Source organism: Engraulis encrasicolus, chromosome 17 (assembly GCF_034702125.1).
Source record: "Engraulis encrasicolus isolate BLACKSEA-1 chromosome 17, IST_EnEncr_1.0, whole genome shotgun sequence".
In the NCBI taxonomy this organism is placed as follows: Eukaryota; Metazoa; Chordata; class Actinopteri; order Clupeiformes; family Engraulidae; genus Engraulis; species Engraulis encrasicolus.
In genome coordinates this window covers 42,366,348-42,393,847 of record NC_085873.1, presented here as the reverse complement: position 1 = coordinate 42,393,847, position 27,500 = coordinate 42,366,348, and the positions used below count along the sequence as shown (strand labels likewise).

General features: G+C 46.1%; 2 protein-coding genes across 2 annotated transcripts in view; one reads left to right on the top strand and one right to left on the bottom strand.

The window, feature by feature from the left end:
* ttyh2 (tweety family member 2) overlaps window positions 1-4,875 on the bottom strand; it is a 254,092-nt gene extending 249,217 nt beyond the window's left edge. Inside the window, exon 1 of the mRNA XM_063221370.1 lies at window positions 4,389-4,875. Coding sequence (XP_063077440.1) covers window positions 4,389-4,517 — 129 coding nt within the window. The 5' untranslated portion in view covers window positions 4,518-4,875. The remainder of the gene's footprint in view (window positions 1-4,388) is intronic.
* A 17,911-nt stretch (window positions 4,876-22,786) lies between these two features.
* The window catches only part of LOC134466879 (inositol polyphosphate multikinase-like), a 28,003-nt gene continuing 23,289 nt past the window's right edge, over window positions 22,787-27,500 (top strand). Inside the window, exon 1 of the mRNA XM_063220781.1 lies at window positions 22,787-23,716. Within this exon, the coding sequence (XP_063076851.1) occupies window positions 23,497-23,716 (220 nt within the window). The 5' untranslated portion in view covers window positions 22,787-23,496. The remainder of the gene's footprint in view (window positions 23,717-27,500) is intronic.

The following is a 27,500-nucleotide window of genomic DNA, read 5'->3' as shown; positions in this document are numbered from 1 at the left end:
GAGCAACTTGGCGTTAAGTATCTTGCTCAAGGACACAACGATGGAGTCAGGCCAAGCGGGGCTCGAACCTGCAAAGCAGAACAACTCCTCTACCACCAAAGCGATTGAGTTACAGTTATTTAGGTACAGGGTATTGGTTACAGTTAGGGGTGGGCGATATGACGATATTATATCGTGAATCGCGATATTGAGTAAAAGATCGTCTCGAATCTGCCAAAGTGGAGAAATCGTATAGATCGTCTTGCAGTGAGGATGTTTATTATCAGTATCAGAGAGACGTTTTCTCACTTGCGTTGTTGTCTTCACTTTTTTATTCTTTACATTATTGTATTCCAATTGTACAGTTTATGAGAGTCTCATCAGTGTGTTAACATTTTATTGACTGCAAATTACAAATTGCAAGTATATGAAAGTTGTTTTTTGTTGTTTTTATTTTTTGGATGGAAGATCGTGATAAAAAATCGAAATCGAGATTTCATGTTAAAAAATCGTGATACAACATTTTTGCCATATCGCCCACCCCTAGTTACAGTCCCTGGGGCAATGTGAGGTCCATGGGATGGAAGGTGTGTAGGGAAACCACGCTTGTGCCACACAAGTTCTCTTCCCACTGGTGAGGGTGGGTGTGATAGGGTGACCATCACTTGGGGTTGTGGTTGCATTCTGACTGTCACGCCCAGGGCTGGATTAACGCACAGGCTAGATATGGCTGCAGCCTAGGGCCCCCACCTGCCAAGGGGGCCCCCGTGAAAAAATGCAGTGACAAGATGCAATATTGAAAAATCCATCCATCGTGTTGAGAACAGTTGGTAGACTTGTTATCCTGAATTTCTAGCTCGTAATTATGACACTGTCTACGTACATTTTTCACAAAATTTGCCTTCTGGGGGGGCCCCACAGCAACCTGTAGCCTAGGGGCCCCAGGTCATCTTAATCCGGCCCTTGGTCACGCCAATGAGCCTGACTCTTCGGTATAGTGGTCAGAGTCTCCTATAGCACCCCAGAAGGTCTGTGTTCGAGTCCCCAGGGGTGGGGTGCAACTTCGCTATAGTGGGATTTGAACCTGCAGCCCACCTGATTTCAAGACTATTGGGCCCATGCTTGATAATGACTGAGCTGATCCCTAATAGAATAGAGGATAAAAGTAGAATGCTAAGGATGAGCTCATACACCTTTTCTGCAATGACATGAAATAAGTTCCTTATTTTTAAGATTAACCCAATTCAAGAGCATGTGCTACATTAACAGGGATAACATCCCATTACATTGCACTTTGCTGAAGCTTTTAAATGGTAAATGTTAAATGGACTGCATTTATATAGCTTATTATATATAGATTCCAGATTCAAAAGTTTTACTGTCATTGTCAGAACGTGTGTGGAGCAGACCATACTCCGGGCCGCTGCGTCTCTGCGTGCCGCCATCTAAGCATTTAAGCAGATATCAATGACAATGGTTTTCACAACTCACTAAGGTGTGACTGTGCACAGGGCATAGCATAGAGGTGTACAAAGCAGACGTAGAAGTACTCTCTTACGGAAGTAATTACAACACTGCTACATGATCATCTTACATCAGTTATTCCACTGAACCGAATGAGGTTGATACACTGTAGGAGTACTTATTCTTTTACTGTACACACACACACACACACACACACACACACACACACACACACACACACACACACACACACACACACACCTCTGGTCTGACACAACTCCCTGTCGTTACACACACACACACACACACACACACACACACACACACACACACACACACACACACACACACACACACACACACACACACACAGATAAACACAGATGCAAACACACACTTCACCAGAGACTGGCCTGGGTGTCCCAAGGGAACCCCAGCTAGGCCAGACGCTCCCCTGAGCCAGGGACACCACCACCACCACCACACACACACACACACACACACACACACACACACACACACACACACACACACACACACACACACACACACACACACAACCACACACACACACACACCACCACCACCACAAGCCCCAGCTCTGCTATCAGCAGCTCCAGCTAAGCACTAGTCATCAACATCGGCCCTAATGGGGCCCGACAGCTACAGAAATGAGCTCTTTCTCCCTTCATCACTTGCACATTGATGGACCATCCCCCAAGTATCTGTCTGCCTCTCTCTCTCTCTCTCTCTCTCTCTCTCTCTCTCTCTCTCTTGATCTCTCTCGATCTCCCTGCATCTCTCTCTCTCTCTCGCTCTGTCTGTCTGTCTGCCCCTCCATCTCTCTTTCTCTCTCCCTCTCTCTCTGTCTGCCCCCTCGATATCTCTCTCTCTCTTTCGATCTCTCTCTCTATATATATACAGTATATATATCTCTCTCTCTCTCTCTCTCTCTCTCTCTCTCTCTCTCTCTCTCTCTCTCTCTCTCCCTCTCTCTCTCTCTCATACATAAATGCACATCTCTGATCAATACAAGGGCGCGTCTCATGTTCAGGTGTGACTGTGCGCCAAGTCTGGCTCATATCTCCCTGTTTTAAACACCCCGCACCCCACCACACACACACACACACACACACACACACACACACACACACACACACACACACAGGTCGATACAGACATGAATCTCACGTTCAGGTGCAGCCCTGCTCAGAGCCTTGACCTGCTCACACACACACACACACACACACACACACACACACACACACACACACACACACACACACACGCGCGCGCGCACACACGCGCACACACGCACACACTCTCACACACACACGCGCAGACGCACACGCACACGCGCACGCACACACACACACACACACGCACACACACACACACACACACGCACACACACACACACACACACACACGCACACACACACACACACACACACACACGCACACACACACACACATGCACGTGTGCACTGCAGACAGAGGTTTTACAGCTGAGGTTGAACCTTGGGAGTTGCTCTTAAATCAGGGTAGGGTTATAAATTCTCCTACTGGGGGGGTGGTGGATCACAGTAATTACATGGTGGGCAGCGTGAGCTTACGCGTATACCACCGCCACCCAACTTCAGCTGGGGGAGAATTACAATTCTGGGTGCAGGATTTTCATTTGCCACCATTTATCATTATGGTGTGAGTTCTAACACACGTACGCACACACACACACGCAAGCACGCACACACACACGCACGCGCGCACATACGCACAGCCTATGATAATGATAACCTAAACATGCTTGTTGCAATAGGCCTAGGCCTAACAGGCTAAGTGATGTGTCTTGAAAATGCCATTTGAACTCCACTTGAGTGTGCTTAGAGTTATGTTACTGAAGTCACACTTAACTGCGTTTACACATTATCACCAATAAGAAAGGCCTACAAATAGTAGCATGTTACCATTAGTCATTATAACTCATTTATTCATTTGAAAATAGTAGGGACGTGGGCTCCTGCAGTCTTCTTGTTTATCCACTAGACCTTCCAAAATCCACTGTGCACAAGAGTGCACAACTGTGCACAACTATTTCTGTCTCTGGCTGGGCTGAAAATAGCCCTGTCGTTTCGTTTTGTTTCATTCTCGTTTTGTTGGGCTGTGTAGCAAGTCTGCATGCATGGTGAGGCTGCATGCACCTCATCATCGGCTTGGTACGGTGGTAGATGGACACTCCCAACTGAGATCGCTCCCGGACGTGCAGTCCCAGGTGTTTCTATCACTCCCGGGCGTGTAGTCCCACCCGATTATATTTCACGTATTATCATACACTGCCACATACAAGCAATTTAGGGTTAGGGTTAGGGTTAGGTTTAGGGTTAAGGTTAGGGTTAGGGTTAGGGTTAGAAACAAAAAACTAACATCAAAAGATAACTACCGGTAGCTCCGTTATATGGCGGTGGGACCGATAGTCTGGCTAGTGGGAGCGAGCCGACAGGGGAGCGTCCTGCGTTGGGAGCGTCAATCAGGGAATCGCCTTGGTATACCCTCTTTCCTCACCATGACCGCGCTTGGTCAAATTATATCACTGTTATTCGTGCGACCATATGCTCAATGTGTTGTGTTAACATGGTCATAGTGTAAGAATATTTGAAGCTTTGCCTCTGAAATTGGCTATTACATGTCTACTACTAGGCTAACATTCATTAACTGATCATGATGGGTGAATCCTCGATCTGTGCGCTACACACACCGGGCGAAGCGTCAAACGAGAACCCGGCAGTTGGGTGGAATGTGACTCCGTTTCATTGGAACCACCAGCCAACTTATTTTACAATTTCTTATCAGTGCGAAAGGAGGCAGGCTACGTTTTGTGGAGTGCCAGAGCGCATGGACTGCCACTTAGGGCGCACAGAATCCCAATGAGGGGAGAGTTCACTGACCTGCTGATAATTCGCGTCCTCCGGCAGGAACGTGTGCTCCACGGGCTGAAACCTCAAATTGATATGAGGGAAATTGTGCAGCCAGTATGTCCACCACGGTGCGATGTAATCTACCCGTGCCGAAGACATTCCCGGTCCTGTAGAAATGTTCCAAGCGAGACTAAAAAGAAAGCGTTACTTCCCTTCCAAAAGACAGCGGACGACCAGGGTCCGCTCAACCTGATGGCTCTTTCCTTCTTTGCAGACAAAAGATTTGCATGGACAAACCTCCGCGAAAGGACTTAATTAACAAGCTGGAGACACGCGAGAAGGAAGCAGTTGATCCCTTAAATTGAGATATCCAAACATGAGTGCCGAATACCAAAACCATTAACTTGTCTGATTGACCGACGTATTCCTCAGAGGTAGAGCCATTCTTCCGTTGGTCTTGTGGTCATTCACCCACAGACGGATCCACGCGGTGTAGCGTCAGAAGCTGTGTGGGGGCGCGCTTTGAATCAGGGACACGGGACAGTGCTGTGAGCTGAGAGAAGAGAAGCGGAACGATCCGAAAAGACATGCGGCGTTGGAAATGCAAGTTAACGCATGACGAGTAGCCTACTAACATAAAAAGCCACGGCAAAGGGGTGCGATTTGGCTGCTGCTGGCTGCTTCCTCATACAAATGCAAAGACCTCTGTACAGGGAAAGGCTATATGTGGGCTAATTAGCTTATCCTAATTTAATGAAACATTTGATTCACAGAAGTGAGCAGCAGCAAGCCTCTGGTTACCGCAGCCTTGTACCTTGTTGCAACACTGCCATCTGCTGACCATGTAAAACAGTAAGACAAAACACTAAAGAACAAACTCGGAGCAAATCACATGCGGTGTGCCTCACGAGAAACTAAATTAGCCTACTTGTGTACTGGATGAAAATGTGAAAAGATGTTTTTGTTTTTTCAGAAAAATGTCGTCTAACGTTTGGCCTACCCGTGGCCAATGAGATTGCTCTGGCAGGGCACACGGTGCCAGAATGGCGCGAGCGTTAACTGACGGTGGAACCGTGCGTAACGTGCGTAAGGCACAATGAAGAGACAACAGGGTACGGTAAAGCAGGGAAGCCGACAAGGGGCGGGGGGGCAAAGGGGTCAGTTGTCCCGGGCCCAGGAAGTGTTAGGGGGGCATACTTGGGTCATTCAATGTATTGGGGAGCCCTTTCAGATGACTTTGTCCTGGGCTCAGCCAAAGCTGTCAGTGCCCCTGAATATGTGTGTATGGACATTGGACAACTATGCACACATCTATAAGCCTATATACTGTATGCACCTAGGAAGAGAACAGAAAAAGAAATCTGAGGATCTGTGCCAAAAACAGACTAAAGACCGGAACTACCGGGACTAAATTCCAGGAATATCGGGGAATTTCTGTAGAGGTTGTTCCAGACAAGAAAGTTACTGGATTTAACAATTTTTGATGGGCAGTCAGGGAATTTTGTTTACAGGCATTCATTCCCTTTTACAGTAGGTAGGCTAATGGAAATTGTTTTGATGGGTAAGGAAAGTCATGGAAAAGTCAGGGGAAGACACTGATTGAATGATGTTTCCACAGTGCATGCACAGCTGCATAAGCACATACAGTGTAAATACATTTGCATGTGGACTCCCATCAAGCAAGCCGGAACGAGTTTTAAAGTGGTGGTGGGTTTTTTTCTTGATTCTTTATTTATTAACAATGTTACTGCTGCTGCACTTCACTCATTTGTCTGCAGTAAAAGTTGAGATTTAGGGAGCCCAAAAGTGGGGATGCAATTGCACCACTGCATCCCCCTCTCCGGCACCTCCCATTACACACTCACGCCATCTGCTCAGATGGTGACAAGGCGGTATGAAAGCACCTGACCCTTTGCCTTACTGGGCAAAAATGCCCTTTTTGAAAGCTCTTTAAAAAAATAAATAAATAAAATAGTCACGGTGTACTGTGGTCCATGTACAGTAGACATGATTATCTACAAATTCTTCACAATCATATTGGCCCTGCCGTAGTGCAAAAGGTATAGGGCACTCGTTTCTGGTACCAGAAAACGGGAATTTTGGCATAGACCAGCCCCTCACCCCCACCCCTCACTACAATTATGATGGGCTCAGTGTACTTTAGGATGTACCACTAAGATGGGCTGCCCCATCTAAATTGTATATTAATACAATCTAAAACTCACCTGCCACTATATTCAGATAGGCTATGGCATTCCAGTCAAATTGATACTATGTGGCCCACATCAAGGCAAGAAAATATCCTTACGCCACAAAATCATCAGCCTGACTCGTTTATATAAGGCAGGGTGGATCCATGTTTTTGTTTTAATGTTGTTGATGCCAAATTCTGGCCATATCACCTGAGTGTTGTTACAGAATTCAGGACTCATCAGGCCACGCAACATTTTCCAATATTCTAATTGTCGAATTCTGGTGAGCCTGTGCTAATTATAACCTAATTTCCTTCATCTTAGTGAAAGGACTGGCACCTGTTTGGGTCTTCTGCTGCTGTAGCCTAAGGTTCGATGAACAGTGTGTTCGGAGAAGCTTCTATGCATACCTTGGGTTATAGAGTGGTTATTTGAGCTACTGTTGCCTTTGTTTCAGGTCAAATCAGTCTGGCCATTCTCTTCTGATATTAACAAGCCATTTTCGCCCACTGAACGGCTGCTCACCAGATATTTTCTCTTTTTCAGACCATTCTCTAAATCAGGGGTGGGGAACCTTTTTCATTCAAGGGGCCACTTCAAATTCCTCCAAGGCCCGTAGGCCTACTATGAACACAAACCATGACTTCCCCCGCACGGCAGATACCTTTAAAACAGACCTCACCTTCTCTAGGTCCCCTCAATATAATTGTATCACTAATGTCATTTTAAGATTCCTTTAAAAAATATGTAATCTTTCATGTGAAGCTACATAACATTAAAATTATATCAGGCCGGATAAAATGGCCTCAAGGGCCATAAACGGCCCTCGAGACGGTTTCCCACCCCTGCTCTAAACCAGAGATGATTGTACTTGAATATACCAGCAGATCAACAGTTTATGAAACACTCAAACCCAAGTCCATCTGGTTACCATGCTATGTTCGAAGTCAAACCACCTTTATTCCCCATTCTGATACTCGGTTTGAACTGTAGGCCATGTCTACATGCCAAAATTACATTCAGTCGGCAGTGTGATTGACATATGTGTCAATGCGCAGTTGTAAAAGTGTGCCTATTAAAGTGGCCATTGAGTGTGTACACTGACCAACCACTTTATAGGTTACACACATCTTGTGCTGGGTTTGACCCCACCCTTTGCTTTCAGAACTGTCTGCAACAAGACAGGTAGCTGTGGCATTCCAACAAAGATCAATTGGTAATAAGTGGCCCAAATTGTGGTAAGAAAATATCCCATCATCATTATACCACCAGTCTGAAGTGTTCATACAAGGCATGATGGATTCACGTTTTCACATTTACAAATTCTGACCATTCCACCCATGTGTTGCAGCAGAAATCAATATTCATCAGATTTACCACCATGGTGGTAATGCTATTAGGAAGTCCGTTACATGCAATTGTATACAGTATTTCTAGATTTTGTGATTTATAAGTTTTAGTAGAATGGGTGGTCTCATCAGGGAATGGGGTCAAATTGGAAATCTGGCTATAAACGTTTAACTATGCATTCACATGTACAAGTTGTATAATTACCTTGCCATTTACCGTTTGTAATATTGTGCACTGCTTTAATTGTCCCCGTCAAACCAATAAAAAAAATAAAATAGAAATGACATGAGTCGCTGCCATGTGTGAACGGTCAGAAATTGAAAATGAGCAGATGGAAAAGCAAAACGGCTGGTGCTTTACATGTAGGCCCTACTTCAAAAGCAACCTACTAGTCTTCCATCTTACTAAAAAAAATCAGGTCAGCACAGAAATCTGCCCACTACTACAACCCCTGGCAAAAAAATATGGAATCACCTGTCGTGGAGGATGTTCATTGAGTTGTTTTAATTTGTAAAAAATAGAAGGATGAATGATACGACACACACCTCAAGTCATTTCAAAGTGCAACTGTCACTCTGGCTTTAAGAAACACCAAAACAAATCACGAAAAACATTTGTGTTAGTAGGCCTAAGTAGAGGTTACTTTATTAGACCATGCACAGAGAAAAAATATGGAATCATTAAAAACAACAAACAAAAAAGCACTCCAAAATCTTTTTTGAACCACTTTTGGATTTTAGAACTTACAGTCTCTGAGGCATGGCATTTATGAGGAAAAAACATTCCCTTCATCATTTTTGGTCCATTTTTTTCCTCTGATTAGGCTACAGTGCCAGATCATCTGAACGAATTGGAGCCTTGCCATTGGCCATTTTTTCCTCAAATTTCCACCACAGATAAGTAGTGTCCTCCTGGGGCCTCATTTATCATCAGTTCGTCTTCTAAATTGTGTCTTACGAGTGAAATTTAGAATGTTCGCAAGTAGGCCTACAGAAAAATCGGGATTTATCAAACGTGCGTTGGCTGCTCCTACGCACAAGTCTGCATGATAAATCCCACACCTTCCAAATCACTGTGCACGCGCGCATTCGGGGTAATTTGCATCCCGAAACGCCTCCAAGTAACCATATATGGTATTAAAATATATTCAAATGCCATGTTAATTCGAAAGCGTCACTGTTTGGACACACGCACCAGGTCGAAGCGCTGGCGGAAAGTGCGGAGATAGAAACACTTCCGCTGCAAAAGTGAGGTGCTATCGACAGGAGGAGGACGAGCCCCATCTCTGTCATTTCGTGTATTCACGAAAAAAATAACTAATTTTCGTGGTGCATTCACGTTATTGCCCATTTTTCGTGGTTGGGCAACGAAACGCTGCCTAGTCATTTGTCGATGACAAGCAACCTGTAAAGCCAATGTGGTAACTGCAATCAGAGAAACCGTGAGTAAAAATTGATGAGGGATACAGTTTTTAATTCAGTAATGCCATTCCTCAGATAATGTGGGTTGTTTAGAAGCCCAGAGGTGGTGCAAACAAGTCTTGAAGTGTTCTTAATTTGTCTGTTTACTTTTCATGATTCCATATTTATTTCCTCCGAGTTTAGTGGTTCCATATTTATTTCTCTATGCATGCTCTAAAAAAGTTATTACTTACAAAATTGCTTTTCTTGATTTCTTTTGGTGTTTCTTAAAGCCAGACAGTTCCCCTTTGATAGGACACAAGCCTCGTCATTTTCATTCATCCTTCTATTTTTTATAAATTAAAACAAGTCAATGAACATCCTCCACGACAGGCGATTCCATACTTTTTGCCAGGGGTTGTAGTTTTCATATTAGGCCATCTGACAGTCTGGATTTGAAAGTGTGCACTTAACTGAAAACCAACCAGGAAGACTGATTAGAACCACACTAAGTGCAGCAACTGTCTGGAGTGGACCAAATTAAAGGTGCACTGCATAGGATGGTGGCCAGGATATGTATTGCAACTATGCTGCTCAGTGAAACTGTGCCGTCTACTGCCAAATTGGAACTTTTTATAAATATTTATTACATAATGAATTAATATTTACTAGTATGCTCAAATTATAGTTAGCTTTTCAGCTAAAAATGTTCTGGAAATTAAAAATGGCAGAGCATGGAGAAGATCCCCCTCTCATGTATGAAGTGCAATTCTCCCAGTCATAATGAATACCGGTTCTTAGAATTCGAGCGTAAAAAGTAGTTAGTAGTGGTTGTTTAGTCATTAGAAAAGTCAACATCTGTGAATGGGCAGTATAAATTCGGGAAAGAAACTACGCAAACAGCGCAGGCCACCCATCTTCAATGAATAAAGGAATACTGTTTACATAATTTAAGACGCTTTAATAATACAAAACAAATCAAGAAATCTTTTTTCTCCATTTTTATTCAATTTTGTACAAGACGGGCATCTACTTCAGCTCCTTAACAGCCAGACCTGGAAGAGAAAGAGAAGGGACACTTGTGAGCACAGGCGACTCATCATCATGAGTTGGAAATCCCAAACAAACGCTTATCGATCTAGTTAACAATTACACCACACAAACTGAATTGTTAGTGAACCGGTGGAACTAAGATTTCTGGGAGAGACAAACCTCAGCACTTAGTTCACAAATTACTCTTGCAAGCGTGTAATGCACCACGGGCACAAGTTGGCCCTAGGTGTTTGGACATCTTGCATTGCATCAAGGACATTATGCATTGCATCAGATTCAAGATTGGATATTTGGCATCAGGTAAATGATGATAAAATTGGAAAAGTGGCAAGTAGATTTCAGGAAGAAAAATGGGTGCGTGTACTGTAGATTTCTTTTTTACCATTACCCAGTAGGTGGGCAAGCTTTCACAATCAAATTTCATTTCTACCACTGTCTGCTCTATACTTATACTCCATAGAGTATAAAAGTTGCTTGATGAAAATCTGGTGTACATGACACTGCATTACTGCGCCAGAAGTCACCCAGAAAGCCTTACACGAGGTTCAGATGTGCATGCTGCATACACCACTAACCACTCTGCCCTACAAAGGTAAAGTGCAGTAACTACAACACTGAAGCTGCAAAACACGCCTGCAAAGCATTGGTATTAGGTTAGACATTGTCAGGGTTCCCACACCTTTTTCATGAACAAATTCAAGCACTTTTCAAGCACCTTCAAGAACCAAATTTTCAATTTTCCAGCACCTTTAAATAGGTTGCGGGAAGGGGGCGTGGGGGCCCTCCCCAGAAAAAATGTATTTTTAAGATGCAATTTCCTGCATTCTAATCAATTTTAGGGTGTCGAGTGGCAAATCCCATCTGACATCTCACTTCCTCAGATTTTTGATGTACCTGAACAATTTATTTCTATTATTTGGCTTACTGATTTTGACTTGACACAAATTTCAAGCATTTTCAAGCACTTCACCAAAAATGCAAGCATTTTCACAACCTTGAAAACACTTAATTGAAATTCAAGCATTTTCAAGGAATTCAAGCACCAGTGGGAACCCTGCATTGTGGTTACTGCATATTTGACAGCAATATCTCTGAAATGGATCACATCTGGACCATAAGGCTTTGTCAAAAGGTAAATGAGGTATAATGATTACCATTTCAGTCTTAACTCAATTTTGACTATATGTGTAGTTAATGTGCTTTGCCTTTGTCTGGCAGCTCTGTACTCCCTTCGTATGCACACCAGAGAGACACCGGGAGAGACACAGACAGAGACAGACAGAGCGTGCATCTCACCTGGGGGGAGGGACTGCTTGAGCTTCTCTGCCTTCTCCTTGTCTGTGATGACCAATGTGTACAGGTATTTGCTGCAGCGCACCTTGAACTTCACATTGTCCTTGTTCTTCTTGATCTTTACGGCTGCGGAAAACAAAACAAGACAGGACAGAATGTGTCGTTATTTCAAGCTTCCACTATTTCCAGGGCTGTAAATGAGCTTCTCTCATCACTAGCTAAAATGGCAAGTAGATGTTAATCTTACTAGCCAAACATACACGCACTAATGGGTCAAAATAGCTAGTAAGTTGGTCTTTTCTACCAGCCAATCTGGAATTTCACCAGCATTTGGCTAGTTGGCTGGTGTTAATTTAGAGCCCCGATTATTTCACTTCACCATCCATTCAGCAATCGGGGCCCACAACCTGCCCAAAAATCTGCAGCATCTCCCCTTCACAGCGCAGAGCTTCATTCATTCAAACAGGGACAGATGGGTTGAGATTTTTATCCACTTGTGACCATGAGCTGGTGACACCATGAAAGCCATCTCTGCCCAACAAACATGCAGATACAAAAAAGCCCACTGATGCCATGCTTTTTGCAACTGACAACTTTCGTGTTGGTTAAGGCAAGGGGGTATGCATTCATGCTGAAGGAGCACAGGAGTTAAGAAAAAATAAAACTGGTTCCCAATGGACATTAAGTGGACAAGCAATAGTATTATACGCACCGCAAGCCATCAACATGCCACCTGTAACTACTTGTAACACCCAAGTTCCACCTGAATGCCATCAACACAGCCTGAATCGGCTTCACCTTGTGACTATGCCTATACAAAACACTGCGTAAAAATACTTATGTCATGAATTCACAACACTTAATCAGATGACCCATGGTTTTCATCTAATTCAAATATTGATCAGTTTTGTATTATGCAATCTCGTCTATAATGGAACTAATGCAAGAAGCAGCGGGTCCTTCACAGTTGTCAATGTTCAAAGCAGACATCCTGCAAAACAACTAACAACTTGTTTACAATTACACACGCTTGGTTGTTTGTGAACCGGTGGAACTAAGATTTCTGGTAAAGACAAACCTCAGCACTTAGTTCACACATTACTCTTGCAAGCGTGTAATGCACCACGGGCACAAGTTGGCCCTAGGTGTTTGGACATCTTGCATAAAAGGGGACAGTCATAATCAAACATACAGGAGATTAATATTGGCACCAACCAGGTACTTGTTGACCGTGACAAACAGTTTAGAAGTGCAAATTAACGTGCATTTGCCACTTGCTCACATTTTCATCAACATATGCAGGTAGCTCGAGCAGTCACCAGTGCATAGGGATTATAGATGAGGTTTGAACTTACATTTAGCATCCTTCCTCCTTGCCGTGAGCAGGAAATCCTTGATCTCTTCGATTTTACGAGGCTGTTGAGGACAACAATAATACAGTTAGTAACTAATAACATGACATCCGCCTAATGCAATGCTAAGGGCGAGTGGATTGTAAGGCCAAGCATTATAAGGGGAAACCTATAAAATATGCACTTCGTGCATTCGTAAAACGCACTTGGCCCCACCTATTACTGCGAGCAGAGATGGCACTGTGGCAGCATGGGATGTTTGCCTTGTTTTGCCTTGGCCATTACAGTGACACAAGTGATACTTGTCATTGATTGAGCAAAACGTGCAATGGTGGCCGTGGGTTAACTATTCTTAGAAATGCAAATAAGTATCTGGCCACTAGGACTGTTGCCTTTTGTTGATGCAGAATATCGGTACTGGGTGAACAGTCCATCATTAGTTAGCCTTGATTACTTAGCCACCAAAGCTAACAGCTCTTCCCACGGGGTTTTGGGAATGCGGGTTCCAGAAACAGCTACTTGAATAAGCTGTTATGGACAGATTTGTAGCAATTTACGTCGGTATCGGTCTTTCACACTCATTCGGTACCCAGTATAAGCTCAAAAGCGTGGAAACTCACCATGTTTGCTCAGGCGGCTGACTGTATGCTGTGGACAGAGAGAGACGTGACAAGAATTTAGTCACTACGCCAACATCGAATAGCTTAGTTAACAAATGGGATCACAAATAACAAGAAAAGCCTTTCACAAAGCATTGCATGTACAGGTATTTTAAAAATAAAGGACGATGCAGTGAGATATTAGTTGGATTTTCCAGCGTAACAAAAGTAGTTCCTTACACAGTCGGCAAGCAAAGGGGGAAAAGGGGCGGTACTTCCGCTAAGGAAGGCTTTATATCGCTGTACGGTGTGTCAAAAGGGACAATTCAATTCGCGCCTGATCACAGACTACTCCACCTGCTGGTCTGGCCCTGCAGTACATTGTAGTGTTCTTGAGCTGATAGGATTAACGAAATAATAAATCCCTGATTATAGCAATATGGACGTCGTTGTGCACAAGATAATTTTACACATAAGTGCCAATACTTTACCTACCCCATAACGGGTAAAGAGTAAAATCACATGCACAACAATCAATGTAGTTTGTTTACCTGATCAAATGCCCCTGTGGGAAAGTGTAATCTGATAGGGCCCTTGAAATAGCCTACCTAAGAATCGTTGGGTCTTTCTCAAAGCCTAGGCCAGTGTCCTTCCAAGTGTATCAGCCTAATTAGTCACGCCCAGCGATTGGATACTTTATGGTGAACTCTACAGAATATCCTATCACTGGGTGTGACTAATAAAGGGCATCCAATCACTGGGCGTGACTAATTAGGCTGATATACTTGGAAGGACACTGGCCTAGGCTTTGAGAATGACCCAGTGAGTGAACACAGAAATAATAGGTGCATTCGATATGTGTCAACGCATGAATGCGCATTTAGACAGCAATGCACCCTGGATGGAAAATGCTGCATGACGGTTAGATTTCCTGTCAAACTTCGAAATTTCGTCGACGTTGCGTTGACGAGGTGACATGTCACATGGTGTAAAACTATCGCGGGATGAATGCGGCTGCAGTAAGATCTTGCAACCTCTGCAGTTGCTTATCCCCTTCAACGCTCGTCGGCGGACTGCCTCCGAGGTCACGCGCCCATGAACTGGTTGGTCAACAACTCACTCACGTGTGTGTATGGGTCTTGTCTCACACCTCTACACAAGTTTGCACAGGTCCCCACTTCAGCTCCTCCTCGCTGCCTGTCCCCCCACTCCTCACACGTGGTGTGTTAGTAGAGCAAACCGGTGCGAGCTCATCGTCTCGTTCATATTTGTGGCCGACTTTAAATGCGCTGTATTTAATAACACCCACATCGTGACAACAAGTTCTCGCTGACGTCCGTTGCGCAACGTCGACGCTCGCAATGAAGTCGTATGCGCTTAATATCAACAACAAAAGAAATCCCCTGGCAGTTCACTTTCATCAATAAGGTCACCCTCCCTCAACTTTTACGGGTAGAATATGTTTTTTTTTAATTATTATTATTTTAAACACCTCAGGGGTGGAGATATGGACACAGCTAGGAAGAAATACGTTCTGGATTCAGTAATAGGACCTTACCGCCAAGGGGGTTAAATGAGGACTGTGACATCAGATCTTTTTACATAATGAGGATCCCACATGAAAAATGTATTCCCCCCAATCTTTCTTTTTTTTTAAAGGAAAACAAAAGATTTTGTTTTGGTCTTTTACAACTTTATTGATGACAGGGCAGTTTGAGAGGTGGACAGGAAGTGAATGGGGAGAGAGATGGGGAGGGGTCGGCAAATGACCCAGACCAGGAATCGAACCCGAGTTGGTCGCATGGCAGATGGGTGCCCTAGGTTGGCCACGGCAGGGCGCACCCCAATCTTTCATGGGTGTTTCTATTTGAAGATATGTGTCATTCTCAAGTTTTTTTCTTATTGTTTTTCCTAAATGTTTTATTTTATAGTTTTCTGTTTTGTAATGCCCCTTATTCATTTGACTGTAGTCACACCACAGGCTTACATCCTGGACCTTTAAGGTTTAAGTTCTTTACCTCCTCAGAGTTGTAGAAAATGGGCTCGTTCTTGATGGCTGATTTTGCAGCATGCACACTGCAAAATTACAATGCACTCTAGTTAGAAATTAGGGACCAACATGTGTCAATCGACATTGCAAAGTAAATCAGCGAGGACATGGCGTCACAACGTGGATAGTGACATTTAAAACCACAAATTTGCATGAGACGATGAGCTGCACCAGTGTAATCTACACATCATTTGTGGGGGTGGGACAGGTGGGAGGACGAGCTGAAGTGGGGTGCAACGCAAACTTTTTAGGGCTGTGAGACAACAGGCTTGTTTGTGATGAAGCAGTAAGATTTTTGCTAGGCAGTGGGCATGCGCACTTGGCCAGTTTGATGCATTGTGGTTCTAACCACAATACCTCAAACTGGCCAAGTGCGCATGCCCACTGCGTAGCAAAAATCATACTGCGTCGTCACGAACGAGCCTAACGTGTTTACAGATGTCAGTGAATGGGCTGGTGCCGCGTGATGAAACCGTGATGCTTTTGCTAGCGGCGCATGCTTACGCCAGTTCGAATTTAATGCATCAAACTGGCAAAGTGTGCTCTGCCTAGCAAAAGCATCTCGGCTTCATCATGAACGAACCCATTGTGTGGCCAACCAGTTCAAGGGTGCATCACCACGTCATCATGCCAATGAATGAATAAACCGTAAAAAGAACATAAAAAATAAAAAAAATCCAAAGGAGTGTGCCAGCCACAAAGCGCATTGGCACCAATGTAGAAGAGCACAACAAGGACGGAAAGGTTAAAAAAGGGGGTTAAGCAGGGCAATTTCACCTGGGCCCAGCACCTTACCGCACTGGTGTGGGCCCCATTATGACCTTTTTAGGCTGTATGGGGGGACCTGCAGCGTTTTTCACCTGCAGGGGGCCTGTGTGCAGTTGTTCCACAACTGCACAAGGCTATCACATGTATATGAGGCTAAGAGTGCGTTGCAATATGCACACTCCCGTCCTCCACTTGCGCTTGTCTCCTCGTCCAGCCTCCTGGCCCAGCCTCCGTGGAGAGAACAATTAAGTTTCCCAGCTGTCAGTCTAGCCACAACAACTTTTGGAGGACTGTTTTTCTTTCACCATCCCAATTGCAAATGAGAAAACGATATTAGAATTGTGCTTTTGAAAGATATTGGATTAATTTTCTGTGGTCAGTGACATCATCATGAGGTCACAAGCAGGCAAGGGAGCAAGGAAGGACGGAAGTCTGCATATTGGAATCCACTTTAAGCCTCATGAGGCTAAGCCCAAGCCTTTTCCTATTCAAGACCGGTGTTGCCAGATTGGGTAGTTTCCTGCCCAATTGGGCTGCTTAGGATGACCGTCTGTGGGTAAAAATGGCACTTAACAGAAAAGAATGCCCATTTGGTCATAAAAATTAATAGAATTATGTGGGATTTAGTACTTCCAGGCGGGTTTTGAGCTTTTTTTGGGTTGCAAATCATCAGCCTCATCTGGCAACCCTGTTCAAGACTTTCCTAGAGGAAATAGGAAATGTCTGCAGAAAATGTCCTGTTCTGAATGACTGATGGCTAAATCACTGACTGATAAAATTTTAATTGGTCCGGCTCATGTGAATCTCTTGAGAACAAGCTGGGATGCTTTATCTCACAACCTGTTAGTAAACAAGCAATTTTGTTGCTGATAACAAGTAATTTAAATGCATTGTTGACAAAACTTTCCATTGGCTCAAGCAATTATCCTGCTGTGGATTTTCCATTACATTTTCCTACATAAGCAAAAGGACAGGTAGGCCAAGTCACAATTTAGGCCGACGGCATACAAGACACTTCAGGGTTTTTTTTTTTCAATTCAAGTTTATTCGCCAGGCTCTTGGTCCACAGTCACACAATACAGATAGTACACATAAAAGACACACATCAGGACAGACCAGTACAATCAGACAGAAAACACACACACACACACACACACACACACACACACACACACACACACACACACACACACACACACACACACACACACACACACACACACACACACACACACACACACACAAAAGAACCAGATAAAGATAACAGATTTATGCAGTTGTGAGAAGTTTATTTTAAGGTGCACTGGTGGTCAGAGAAGGTATTGCAACTATGCTACTCATTGAAATTGTGCTGTCTATTGCCAAATTGGATCTTTCCATGAATTTTAACGAAGTAGGCCTATAAAATATTTAGTAGTATGACCAAAGCACAGTCAGTTTAGCAGCTAAAAATGTGTATTTCTGGACATTCAAAATGGCAGACCAAGGAAAACATATTATTTTCATTTATGAAAAGTTCAATTTTCCCAGTCATAATGAATAGGCCTAGGCCTACTTAGAATTTGATGGTGTTGGTAACTGGTAAGTAGCCTAGCCTATTCGTTGAAATGGTAGTCTTGTGGAAGTTGCCTTAGGGCGAAGAAACGAGCCGTACAACTTCTCACATTAAGACTCTGTGAGTCGCGTTTATTAAGTTATTGTAACTGACTAAAAACATGGCGCCGCGCATGACAGAAAAGCCGGCAACATTAAACGTCATCGGAACTCTTAAAGGGACCGCGACTATAAAGTGAACAGAACAGTGGAGATGACGAACAGCATAACATATAACCGAATACACAAATGATTAAGTGAATTATGTCAGTTGAGAAAGCACTACACATGCCCCCCCAGAATTCACATTAAGAGAGAACCTGAAAGAAAAAAAGAATAATAAGTTAGTTCATCAACGGCGTGGGGGGCGAATCAAACGCCCAGTGCGGCTCCGCTGAATGAGAGAAGGCGGAACTGCCCCCTCTGTGTCTGTCAGTAGGCCACCCCTGCGGCATGGCCGAGGGGCAGGAGGGATGGGAAGAGGGGGCCTAGTCGGAGGCCGTCCCCGTCTCGGGGGTTGCGCCAACTCGACAGGCCTGGCCAGATCTAGGTGAGCTGGTTTAAGGCGGTCCACAGATACACATTCATGCCTGCCTCCAATGTCTACCACAAAGTGCTTGTCCCCCGCTTCCACAACGCGGAAAGGGCCCTCGTAAGGCGGACGGAGAGGTCCGCGGTGGCTATCCACTCGAATAAAAACATATCCAGCAGACTGAAGGCCACTGGGGACGTGAGAGTTCGGTAAACAGTGGCGGGAGGTAGGAAGTGGAGCAAACAACCTGGCATTGTCCAACAGGGTGGAGCGCTGGAGTGTGGCCGACCAAGGGCTCGTGGTGTTGGGGACAAACTCCCCGGGGACCCGTAGTGGCTGGCCAAAGACCAGTTCCGCGGAGGAGGCCTCGAGGTCTTCCTTAGGTGCAGTCCTGATGTCCAGCATGACTCATGGGAGCCTGTCAGCCCAGGAACAATCCTTCAGGCTAGAACGCAGGGAGGCTTTCAGTGACCTATGAAAACGTTCACAGAGGCCATTACTCTGGGGATGGTAGGCCGTGGTGCGGTGGAGTTTAACCCCCAAGCTCCCTGCGATAGTGTTCCAAAGCTCAGAGGTAAACTGAGCGCCTCGGTCTGAGGAAATGTCCGATGGGGTGCCAAAACGTGACACCCAGGTGCCAATAAATGCCCGTGCCACATCAGCTGCTGTTGTTGATGACAGTGGAACAGCCTCAGCCCACCTCGTCGTCCTGTCGACCATAGTGAGCACGTGAGTGTAACCGTGCGAGGGTGGAAGTGGGCCAACTAGGTCGATGTTGACGTGGTCGAAACGTCGTTCTGGCACCTGAAACTGTTCCAGTGGCGCTTTGGTGTGGCGGTGTACTTTGCCACGCTGGCACCCCATACAGGTGCGCGCCCAGCCCCTCACGTCCTTTTTCAGTCCGCGCCACACGAACTTGGCTGACACCAACTTGACTGAGGCCTTGGTTCCTGGGTGTGAGAGGCCATGGATGGTGTCAAAAACAGGCTGCCTCCACTTCGCAGGTACCACAGGCCTAGGAGAGCCCAAGGAGATGTCACAGAGCAGAGTAGTGCCAGCCTCGTCGAACGTCACATCCTGTAGCTGTAGTCCAGTAACAGATGAGCGAAGAGCCTGCACTCCTGGGTCCGCGGCCTGCTCTGCTGCCATGCCGCTGTAGTCCAAGCCGAGGTGGACCGGCGCCGCAAGAGCACGGGAGAGGCAGTCAGCGACAGGGTTGTGCTTGCCAGAGAGGTGTGTAATGTCCGTAGTGAACTCGGAAATGTAAGTGAGCTGCCGCTGTTGTCTACCAGACCATGGCTGAGTGACTTTGGACATGGCAAAAGTCAGCGGCTTGTGGTCCACAAAGACAGTGAACTGGCGTCCCTCCAGCAGTGAACGAAAGTGTCGGATGGCCAGGTAAACACCCAGTAGCTCTCGGTCGAAGGTGCTATACTTCCGTTCACTGGGACGCAACTGCCTGCTGAAAAAGGCGAGAGGTTGCCAAGCGTCACCCACCCATTGCTCGAAGACCGCACCGACCGCGTAGTCAGAGGCGTCCGTGGTCAGTGCAATCGGGACGGAGGAGGCGGGATGGGCCAACATGGCGGCCTTAGCCAGGGCTGTTTTGGCGTCCGCAAAAGCCTTGTCTCTCTCCGGGCTCCAGTCCACAGTGTGTTTAGGCTTGCCGCCTTTCAGAGCTTCATACAAGGGTCGCATGGTTTGGGCGGCCCTGGGGAGAAAACGGTGGTAAAAGTTCACCATGCCCAGGAACTCCTGTAAAGCTCTGATGGTTACTGGGCGTGGGAAAGCGGTGATGGCCTCCACTTTCGAGGGAAGAGGAACGATCCCGTCCTTCGTGACTCTGTGCCCCAGAAAGTCTATGGTGGACAGGCCGAACTCGCACTTGGCCGGATTGATGATGAGCCCGTGCTCGGTAAGCCGCTCAAACAGAGTGCGAAGGTGCGAAAGGTGTTCAGAAGGTGATGTGCTGGCCACAAGGATGTCGTCAAGGTACACAAACACAAAGGGCAGATCCCGTAACACAGAGTCCATGAGCCGTTGGAAAGTTTGAGCAGCGTTCTTGAGCCCGAATGGTGTGCGCAGGAATTCAAACAAACCAAATGGCGTGATCACAGCTGTCTTTGGGATGTCGAGAGGGTGTACGGGCACCTGATGGTATCCTCTGATCAAGTCCACTTTGGAAAAAATGAGCTTGCCAGCCAGGTGTGCTGAAAAATCTTGGATGTGGGGCACTGGGTAGCGGTCGGGCGTTGTCGCGTCGTTGAGCCGTCGGTAGTCCCCGCAAGGACGCCAGCCCCCTCCAGGTTTGGGGACTAGATGCAGGGGGGAGGCCCAAGGACTGTTGGAGCGTCGCACAATCCCCAGGCGCTCCATGGACTCGAACTCCGTCTTGGCCACGGCAAGCTTGTTCGGCTCGAGGCGTCGAGCGCGGGCGTATACAGGCGGGCCAGTAGTGTCGATGTGGTGCTCGACACCGTGCTTGGCCGTGGAAGAGGAGAAGGTGGGCTGAGTGAGTGCAGGGAACTCGGCGAGCAGGCGTTGGAAACTGTCGGTGACAGAGAGCAGGCTGGAGAGGTGTACTGCGTCAGAGTCGCTGAGCGCGCAGGCATAAGAACAGAAAGTGACGGCGTCGATCGCACTAACAGTCCATATGCGCACAAAAAATCTGAACCCAAGAGGGGAACAGCAACCTTGGCTGTCACAAAGTCCCAGCTAAAGCGTTGCCCTCCAAAACACAGTTCAACATGTCTAGTGCCGTACGTACGGATAGGGCTTCCATTGGCGGCTTCCATGGGGGGGCCGTGGGTGTCTGCCACCACGTCCACCTGTGAAGCAGGCAGTAGACTCCGCTGTGCCCCTGTGTCGCAGAGGAATCGCCGGCCGGAGATGGAGTCGTGGATGAAGAGTAGCCTGCCGGCATGGCCGACGCTCACGGCCACTAGTGAGCGCCGGCCTTGGCGTTTCCCGTTCCATTGAAGCTGCATGGAGAACGGCATTGCTTGGCCTTGGAGCCAAACCTGGCATGGTAGTAGCACAAACCAGAAGACTGCTGCCGACGCGGGGCCGCTGCTGCGATGAGCAGGTGATCATCCTCCAGAACATCAGATACAGCACCAGCAGGGAGGAGAGCAGCTGCACAGGGTTGTTGTTGACTAGCCAGGAAACACTTGTCAGCCTCAGCGGCCAGTTCTCTGCAATCCGTGCTGGCAGTGTTGGCCAAAGCAGCTCTCACATGAGCAGGCAGCTGGCGCAGGAAAAGGTGGAGGAAAAGGAAATCTGGCTTGTTGTCGCCAAGCAAATCGAGCATTCGGTCCATTAGCTCTGAGGGCTTGCTATCGCCGAGCCCTTGAAGAGAGAAAAGTCTACTTGCCCTCTCAGTGTCAGACAGTTCGAAAGTTTTCAGCAACTTTTCCTTCAGAGTTTGATATTTCCTTGTCAGAGGAGGACGTTTAAGAAGGCTCACCACTCTCGACGCCGTAGAACTTCCGAGGGCAGACACCACGTAGTAGTATTGCGTTTCGTCGGCGGTTATCTGACGCAAGGCAAACTGTGCCTCAGTTTGAGCGAACCAGGCTGAGGGAGAGGATTCCCAGAACTCGGGGAGCTTGAGAGACACAGCGTTGGCGGTCATGTCGATCTGGATACGTCCAGTAAGCAAACGTCGGGGGTCACCAGTGTGGAAGTTGCCTTAGGGCGAAGAAACGAGCCGTACAACTTCTCACATTAAGACTCTGTGAGTCGCGTTTATTAAGTTATTGTAACTGACTAAAAACATGGCGCCGCGCATGACAGAAAAGCCGGCAACATTAAACGTCATCGGAACTCTTAAAGGGACCGCGACTATAAAGTGAACAGAACAGTGGAGATGACGAACAGCATAACATATAACCGAATACACAAATGATTAAGTGAATTATGTCAGTTGAGAAAGCACTACAAACTAATATTTCTGAATGGGTGGCATGAATTCTGGAAATCAACTAGGCCTACTAAAATATTACACAGTGCACCTTTAAAATAATAATAAAAAACGTAAAAAATATTATGAATCACAGGGAAATTATATGTAGCCCACTCCTATGAAACTTTGCCTTTCGTCTTTTTTGTGTGTCAGTTTTTGCATACATTTGCATTGGGTGCTTGGTGCTTGTTGCAAGAGAAGGAAAAGAAAAGAAAGTCGTCAACTGTTTTTTTATTACGACAGTTCTGGCAATGTCGCAAAACGACGACCAACAAACCAGTCGAGTGAGTGTGAGCAGCAGGCAACGCACCACAGCACTTTGACGTGCACACAAGAAGCAACGACAGTCTTCGCGGAGTGATTATTGTTTTCTTCTGGTTTATTCGTGGAATTGAAGGACTACCAAGACCATCGGATAGAGAGAGGTTGTGGATGTTTTGTCCCGTGCGTCTTTTATCTGGACGAGGAAAGAGCGAGCAAACCTTGTGGTTTTGCGTCAGGGGGTGCGTCACGCTACTCGCCTTGTGGGATGCGTAAGCAGCAGCAAACAACAACGGAGCTCGAGCTCGCTTTATTATGCATTTGTTTCCCCAGCACTACCGAATCGTCGGCGACCGGAACAGGGTCTGGGTGCATTTCTGTCCCTTTTGGGATTACACATGGCTCAGATCTCCGCTTTATTGCTGTAATCATCGAGGCGGAGTGCTGAAGTGAGGAAGTGGGATGTGGCCTGCCTGTATTTCATGTGGTCGTCTGAAATGGGAAAATTATAAAAGCAGCACTTCGGAACGTCTGCGTGGTCATTATTTCGGATCTCCCACACACAGCATCGTTATTGAGGCTGCTCTGTGACTCGACTGTAGACATGTCGCGAGGGGCTGCCTGGATTCTTCTGTGTCAGAGTATGTGAAATATAGCTCGCGCGAGCGCCTGATGTCCACTCCCATACGGACGAGCCACTGAAAACATTTTTGAGTCCAACAAGCTTACTAATGTCGACGACACAGCATCGCATGATGGACACATCTCTGACACTGGACAGACTGGAGGTCACCGGTTCGGTCGTAGGCAACCGTGGGTCTTGTGGGCCTGGACCCGTGATGATGAGAGAGAAAGGCGCCAACAAGACGACGACAGGTCACACTCACCTGAATGGATGTGTGCCGCTGACACATCAGGTGGCTGGTCACAAGTATGGCGTAGACAAAGTAGGTCAGTAGACTAAACGCTATTCGACACGTCTGCCAACTACGGGAGTAATTGCATAACATGTGAGCTGTCTTATTTTTGTCCACACAGAATGCGTGGTCTTGAATGAGCGCCTAATCATATTGCATAGTCAAGTTATTGTTTTCTACACCGCCTCTGTTAGAAAAATGCGTATCGATTCGCTTCCCTGATGGTACTCATCGATCAATTGAACTGTTGTTACAGCTGAGAGGCAATGAATGAAGCAGCTGTTTAGGAATCGCTGAGTCCTGCTGCAACTGTATGGAGAGTTTAATTTCGAACCATCGTTTGCTTGCACTGCATTTAATAGCCTTGTTTGGGATCACTGGAAGCTGTTTGAATGTCCACTGTAGCCTGTCATGCCTATACGAATTGTAGTCTTTTTTTGCAAATGGAAAGTCTAGCCATTACTGTTTGCACAGACATTCCTCTGTAGAGTTCTCGCTAGCTATGTATTGTCCAGTTAGTTGAGGCAGAAATTCTTGTAGGTTAAATGTCTGTCTGTCTGCTTATGACTGCGTAGCCTACGTGATATGGACCTCGTTCGGGGACGTGATGTGGAGCGCACAGTGAGTCTGTCCTTGCCCCTAGCGAGGTTGACCCGAGTGTGGAAGCCGCAAGCAGCAAGCAAGGGCTCTAACTGCCTGCCTGCGATGGGGTCTTTTGGTTTGACCTCTGCACAGATTAAGCACTAAAGCTCGGAGCATTTTCAATTCTTTCAACCAAGTGAGGGACAAGGGCAGGGCAGTGTAAACCCTTCAGTACGCGGTGTAATCAACACACACACACACACACACACACACACACACACACACACACACACACACACACACACACACACACACACACAGAGTTCTGAATGCAATCACAGGAGATTTCTTTTCTTGTTCGCAGATTTGTGAGCTCTAATATGCTGTGTGTGCGCGAGCGCTCATGTGTGCTCAGTCAGCGCTGTCATGAATGTTCTGTATGCTTGTATGTTCAGAACATTGTGTAGGAGTTACAGAATAGGACAAGGAAAAAAAAACCCTGCGGTTTCAGTTTTTTATTCCTCCACGCTGTGACATAACATCCCTCCCTTCACCTAGATGTGAATGACTGGATGATTGGATTATGCAGGCCTAATGTCATGACACCCTAGCTTGCAGGAGGGTGACAGATTAGCCCAGACACACACACACACACACACACACACACACACACAGCACCATTGTGCTGTAAGTATGAAGGCTGTGCTGAGATAGTGATGTACCCAGTGGTGTGCTGTCTACGTAGAACACAGGTATACTATAAGCAGTATACCCACCTGAAAATGTCAGGGCTTTCAGTATACCCACCTGAAATTGATTGATTCAGTATTTAGAACAGCACAAGGCAAGGCAAGTTTATTTGTATTGCGCATTTCATACACAGGTGCAACTCAATGTGCTTCTCAAAATTAACAAATGCAAAAAGCACAGTATACCCATACCCGCCACAAAAATGCTCGAATATACAGTATACCCGGCCACCTCAAAAAAGTAGACTACACATCACTGGATGTACCTTATCCAAGCAACTAATTTCTTGTGTCTGTTTTTGTTCCTAGCTGTGGTAGCATACCTGGGGCCTATATGCCTACTACTACTATTCTTAAGAAAATGAGGACTCCAGGCTCTTCTATTAGATGATTTACCTCTTAACTTAACCTGGTTTACTCCTGAACAGGCCCCTGTTTCTATTGTCTACGACCTAAGATAATCACCTGCCCAACAAGCCATTTCTTTTGTCCTTTTGGGCCTGCTTCTGTTTTCGAGGCTAATAGTAGGCTACGTGCACAAGGCACATAATCAAATGGCCAACAACAAACGTGGACCATATGGCAACAAAGTGTGTGTGTGTGTGTGTGTGTGTGTGTCTCTCTCTCTCTGTGTGTGTGTGTGTGTGTGTGTGTGTGTGTGTGTGTGTGTGTGTGTGTGTGTGTGTGTGTGTGTGTGTGTGTGTGTGTGTGTGTGTGTGTGTGTGTGTGATTGGTGATGTAATTCTCCAGAGTATTTCTGGGTTTATCTGGATTCAGTCTGTTTGTTTGTTAGATAACATCTAAATATGTTGTTGTGGTGGGGAGTGTGTTTGTGTTTGCGTGTTTTCTTGTTGCCGATGTTATCTCTGTTCATTGCACAAATATGCTCAGATCAGGCAGGGAAGAAAAGGTACACAGTCAAGAACAAGCTAGAAAGTCTGAAACGATGAGCACAGTTGTCATGACCGAGACGTTGCATTGATTACATGCAGGGCTCTAAATTAACTTTTTTCGTCACCTGCCAAATGGCCAGTAGATGTTTCTCTTACTAGCTAAACACCCACTCACTAAGGGGTCAAAGTGGATAGTGTTAGTAAGTTGGTCTTTTCTACCAGCCAAACTGAAATTTCAACAGCATTTGGCCGGTTGGCTGATGTTAGATTATTACATTACATTACATTTCACTTAGCTGACGCTTTCATTTGTTCAAAGCGACTTACAACTATTATTTTTCAGGGTATTGGTTACAGTCCCTGGAGCAATGTGGGGTTAGGTGCCTTGCTCAAGGGCACTTCAGCCATGGATGGAAGTGTAGGGAGAGGTTGTGGGGGATTCGAACCGGCAACCCCCTAGATTGAAAGACCAACTCTCTAACCACTAAGGCTATGGCTGCCCATATGGCTGCCCATGTTAGATACTTTTTTGGTCTTTTTTTATTACTTTATTTATGATAGGACAGTGAAGGTGGTGACAGGAAGCGAGTGGGGAGAGAGAGAGACGGGGAAGGGCCGGCAAAGGACCCGGACCGGGAATTGAACGCGGGCCAGTTGCATGGCAGACGAGTGCCCTACCGGTTGGCCATTGCAAGGCCCAGTTGGCTGGTGTTAAATAGAGCCCTGACTACACGTATGTGGAATGGACACTGTGTGCAGGATTTCTCTTATCCTTTTCAATGACACCCTTGGTTATATCCAGCACATCCATCCATCGGATTGCAGAGGTGTGCAAAGGCGAACTATTTCTGAAATGCTGATCATGAAAGGGCCTCCTGTTGAAAGCAGTCATGCTTCATTTTTTTTTTGTTATCCGCCAAACCTGCTTTGACTGCCTGAGTCCTCCTGACTGAGTCTTTTTCATATCTAGGCCACGGGTTCTGCAAAAGGAGCCCAGGTACTTTCATATAGCTGTTCAACTGTTTTTTTTTTTTTTTGGCTTTTTCCTATTGCGATAGGACGTTGAGGAAAGACCACAAAGTATTGGGAGAGAGGGATTGGAACCTGGGTCGCCGTGGGCAGTGTTGTCTGTACATCAGAGGGCAAACTCAGGTGCAGGGGCCAAATGCGGCCCGCTAAGCCATTTCATGTGGCCCGCAGAGCCTTTTCAAGAAAGACCAATTTTAAATCCAAATTCAGATGGTCACTCAAATGGCTACCTAAAACAGGGGTCTTGTCAGGAACATGGGCTACATCTCTTAATACATTTCATTACAATGTCCAGGAATGGCATACGTTATGTTGGGTAACAGTATTTCTCGTTATTGACAAGGGCAAGTTGTCTGCAACATCTGGCCCTTTGGTCAGTATTCCACACCCAATGTGGCCCTTGAGACAAAATAATTGCCCACCACTGCCGTCCATGGTCAGGTCAGGTGTATTGGCGTACGGTGCCAAAGTACCCACCGTTCAGTAGTTATTTTTAGACCTTACTTTGGTACTTATTGCACATTATGTATTTGTAACCCGCTTTTTTTCTCCTTTGCCAACTACA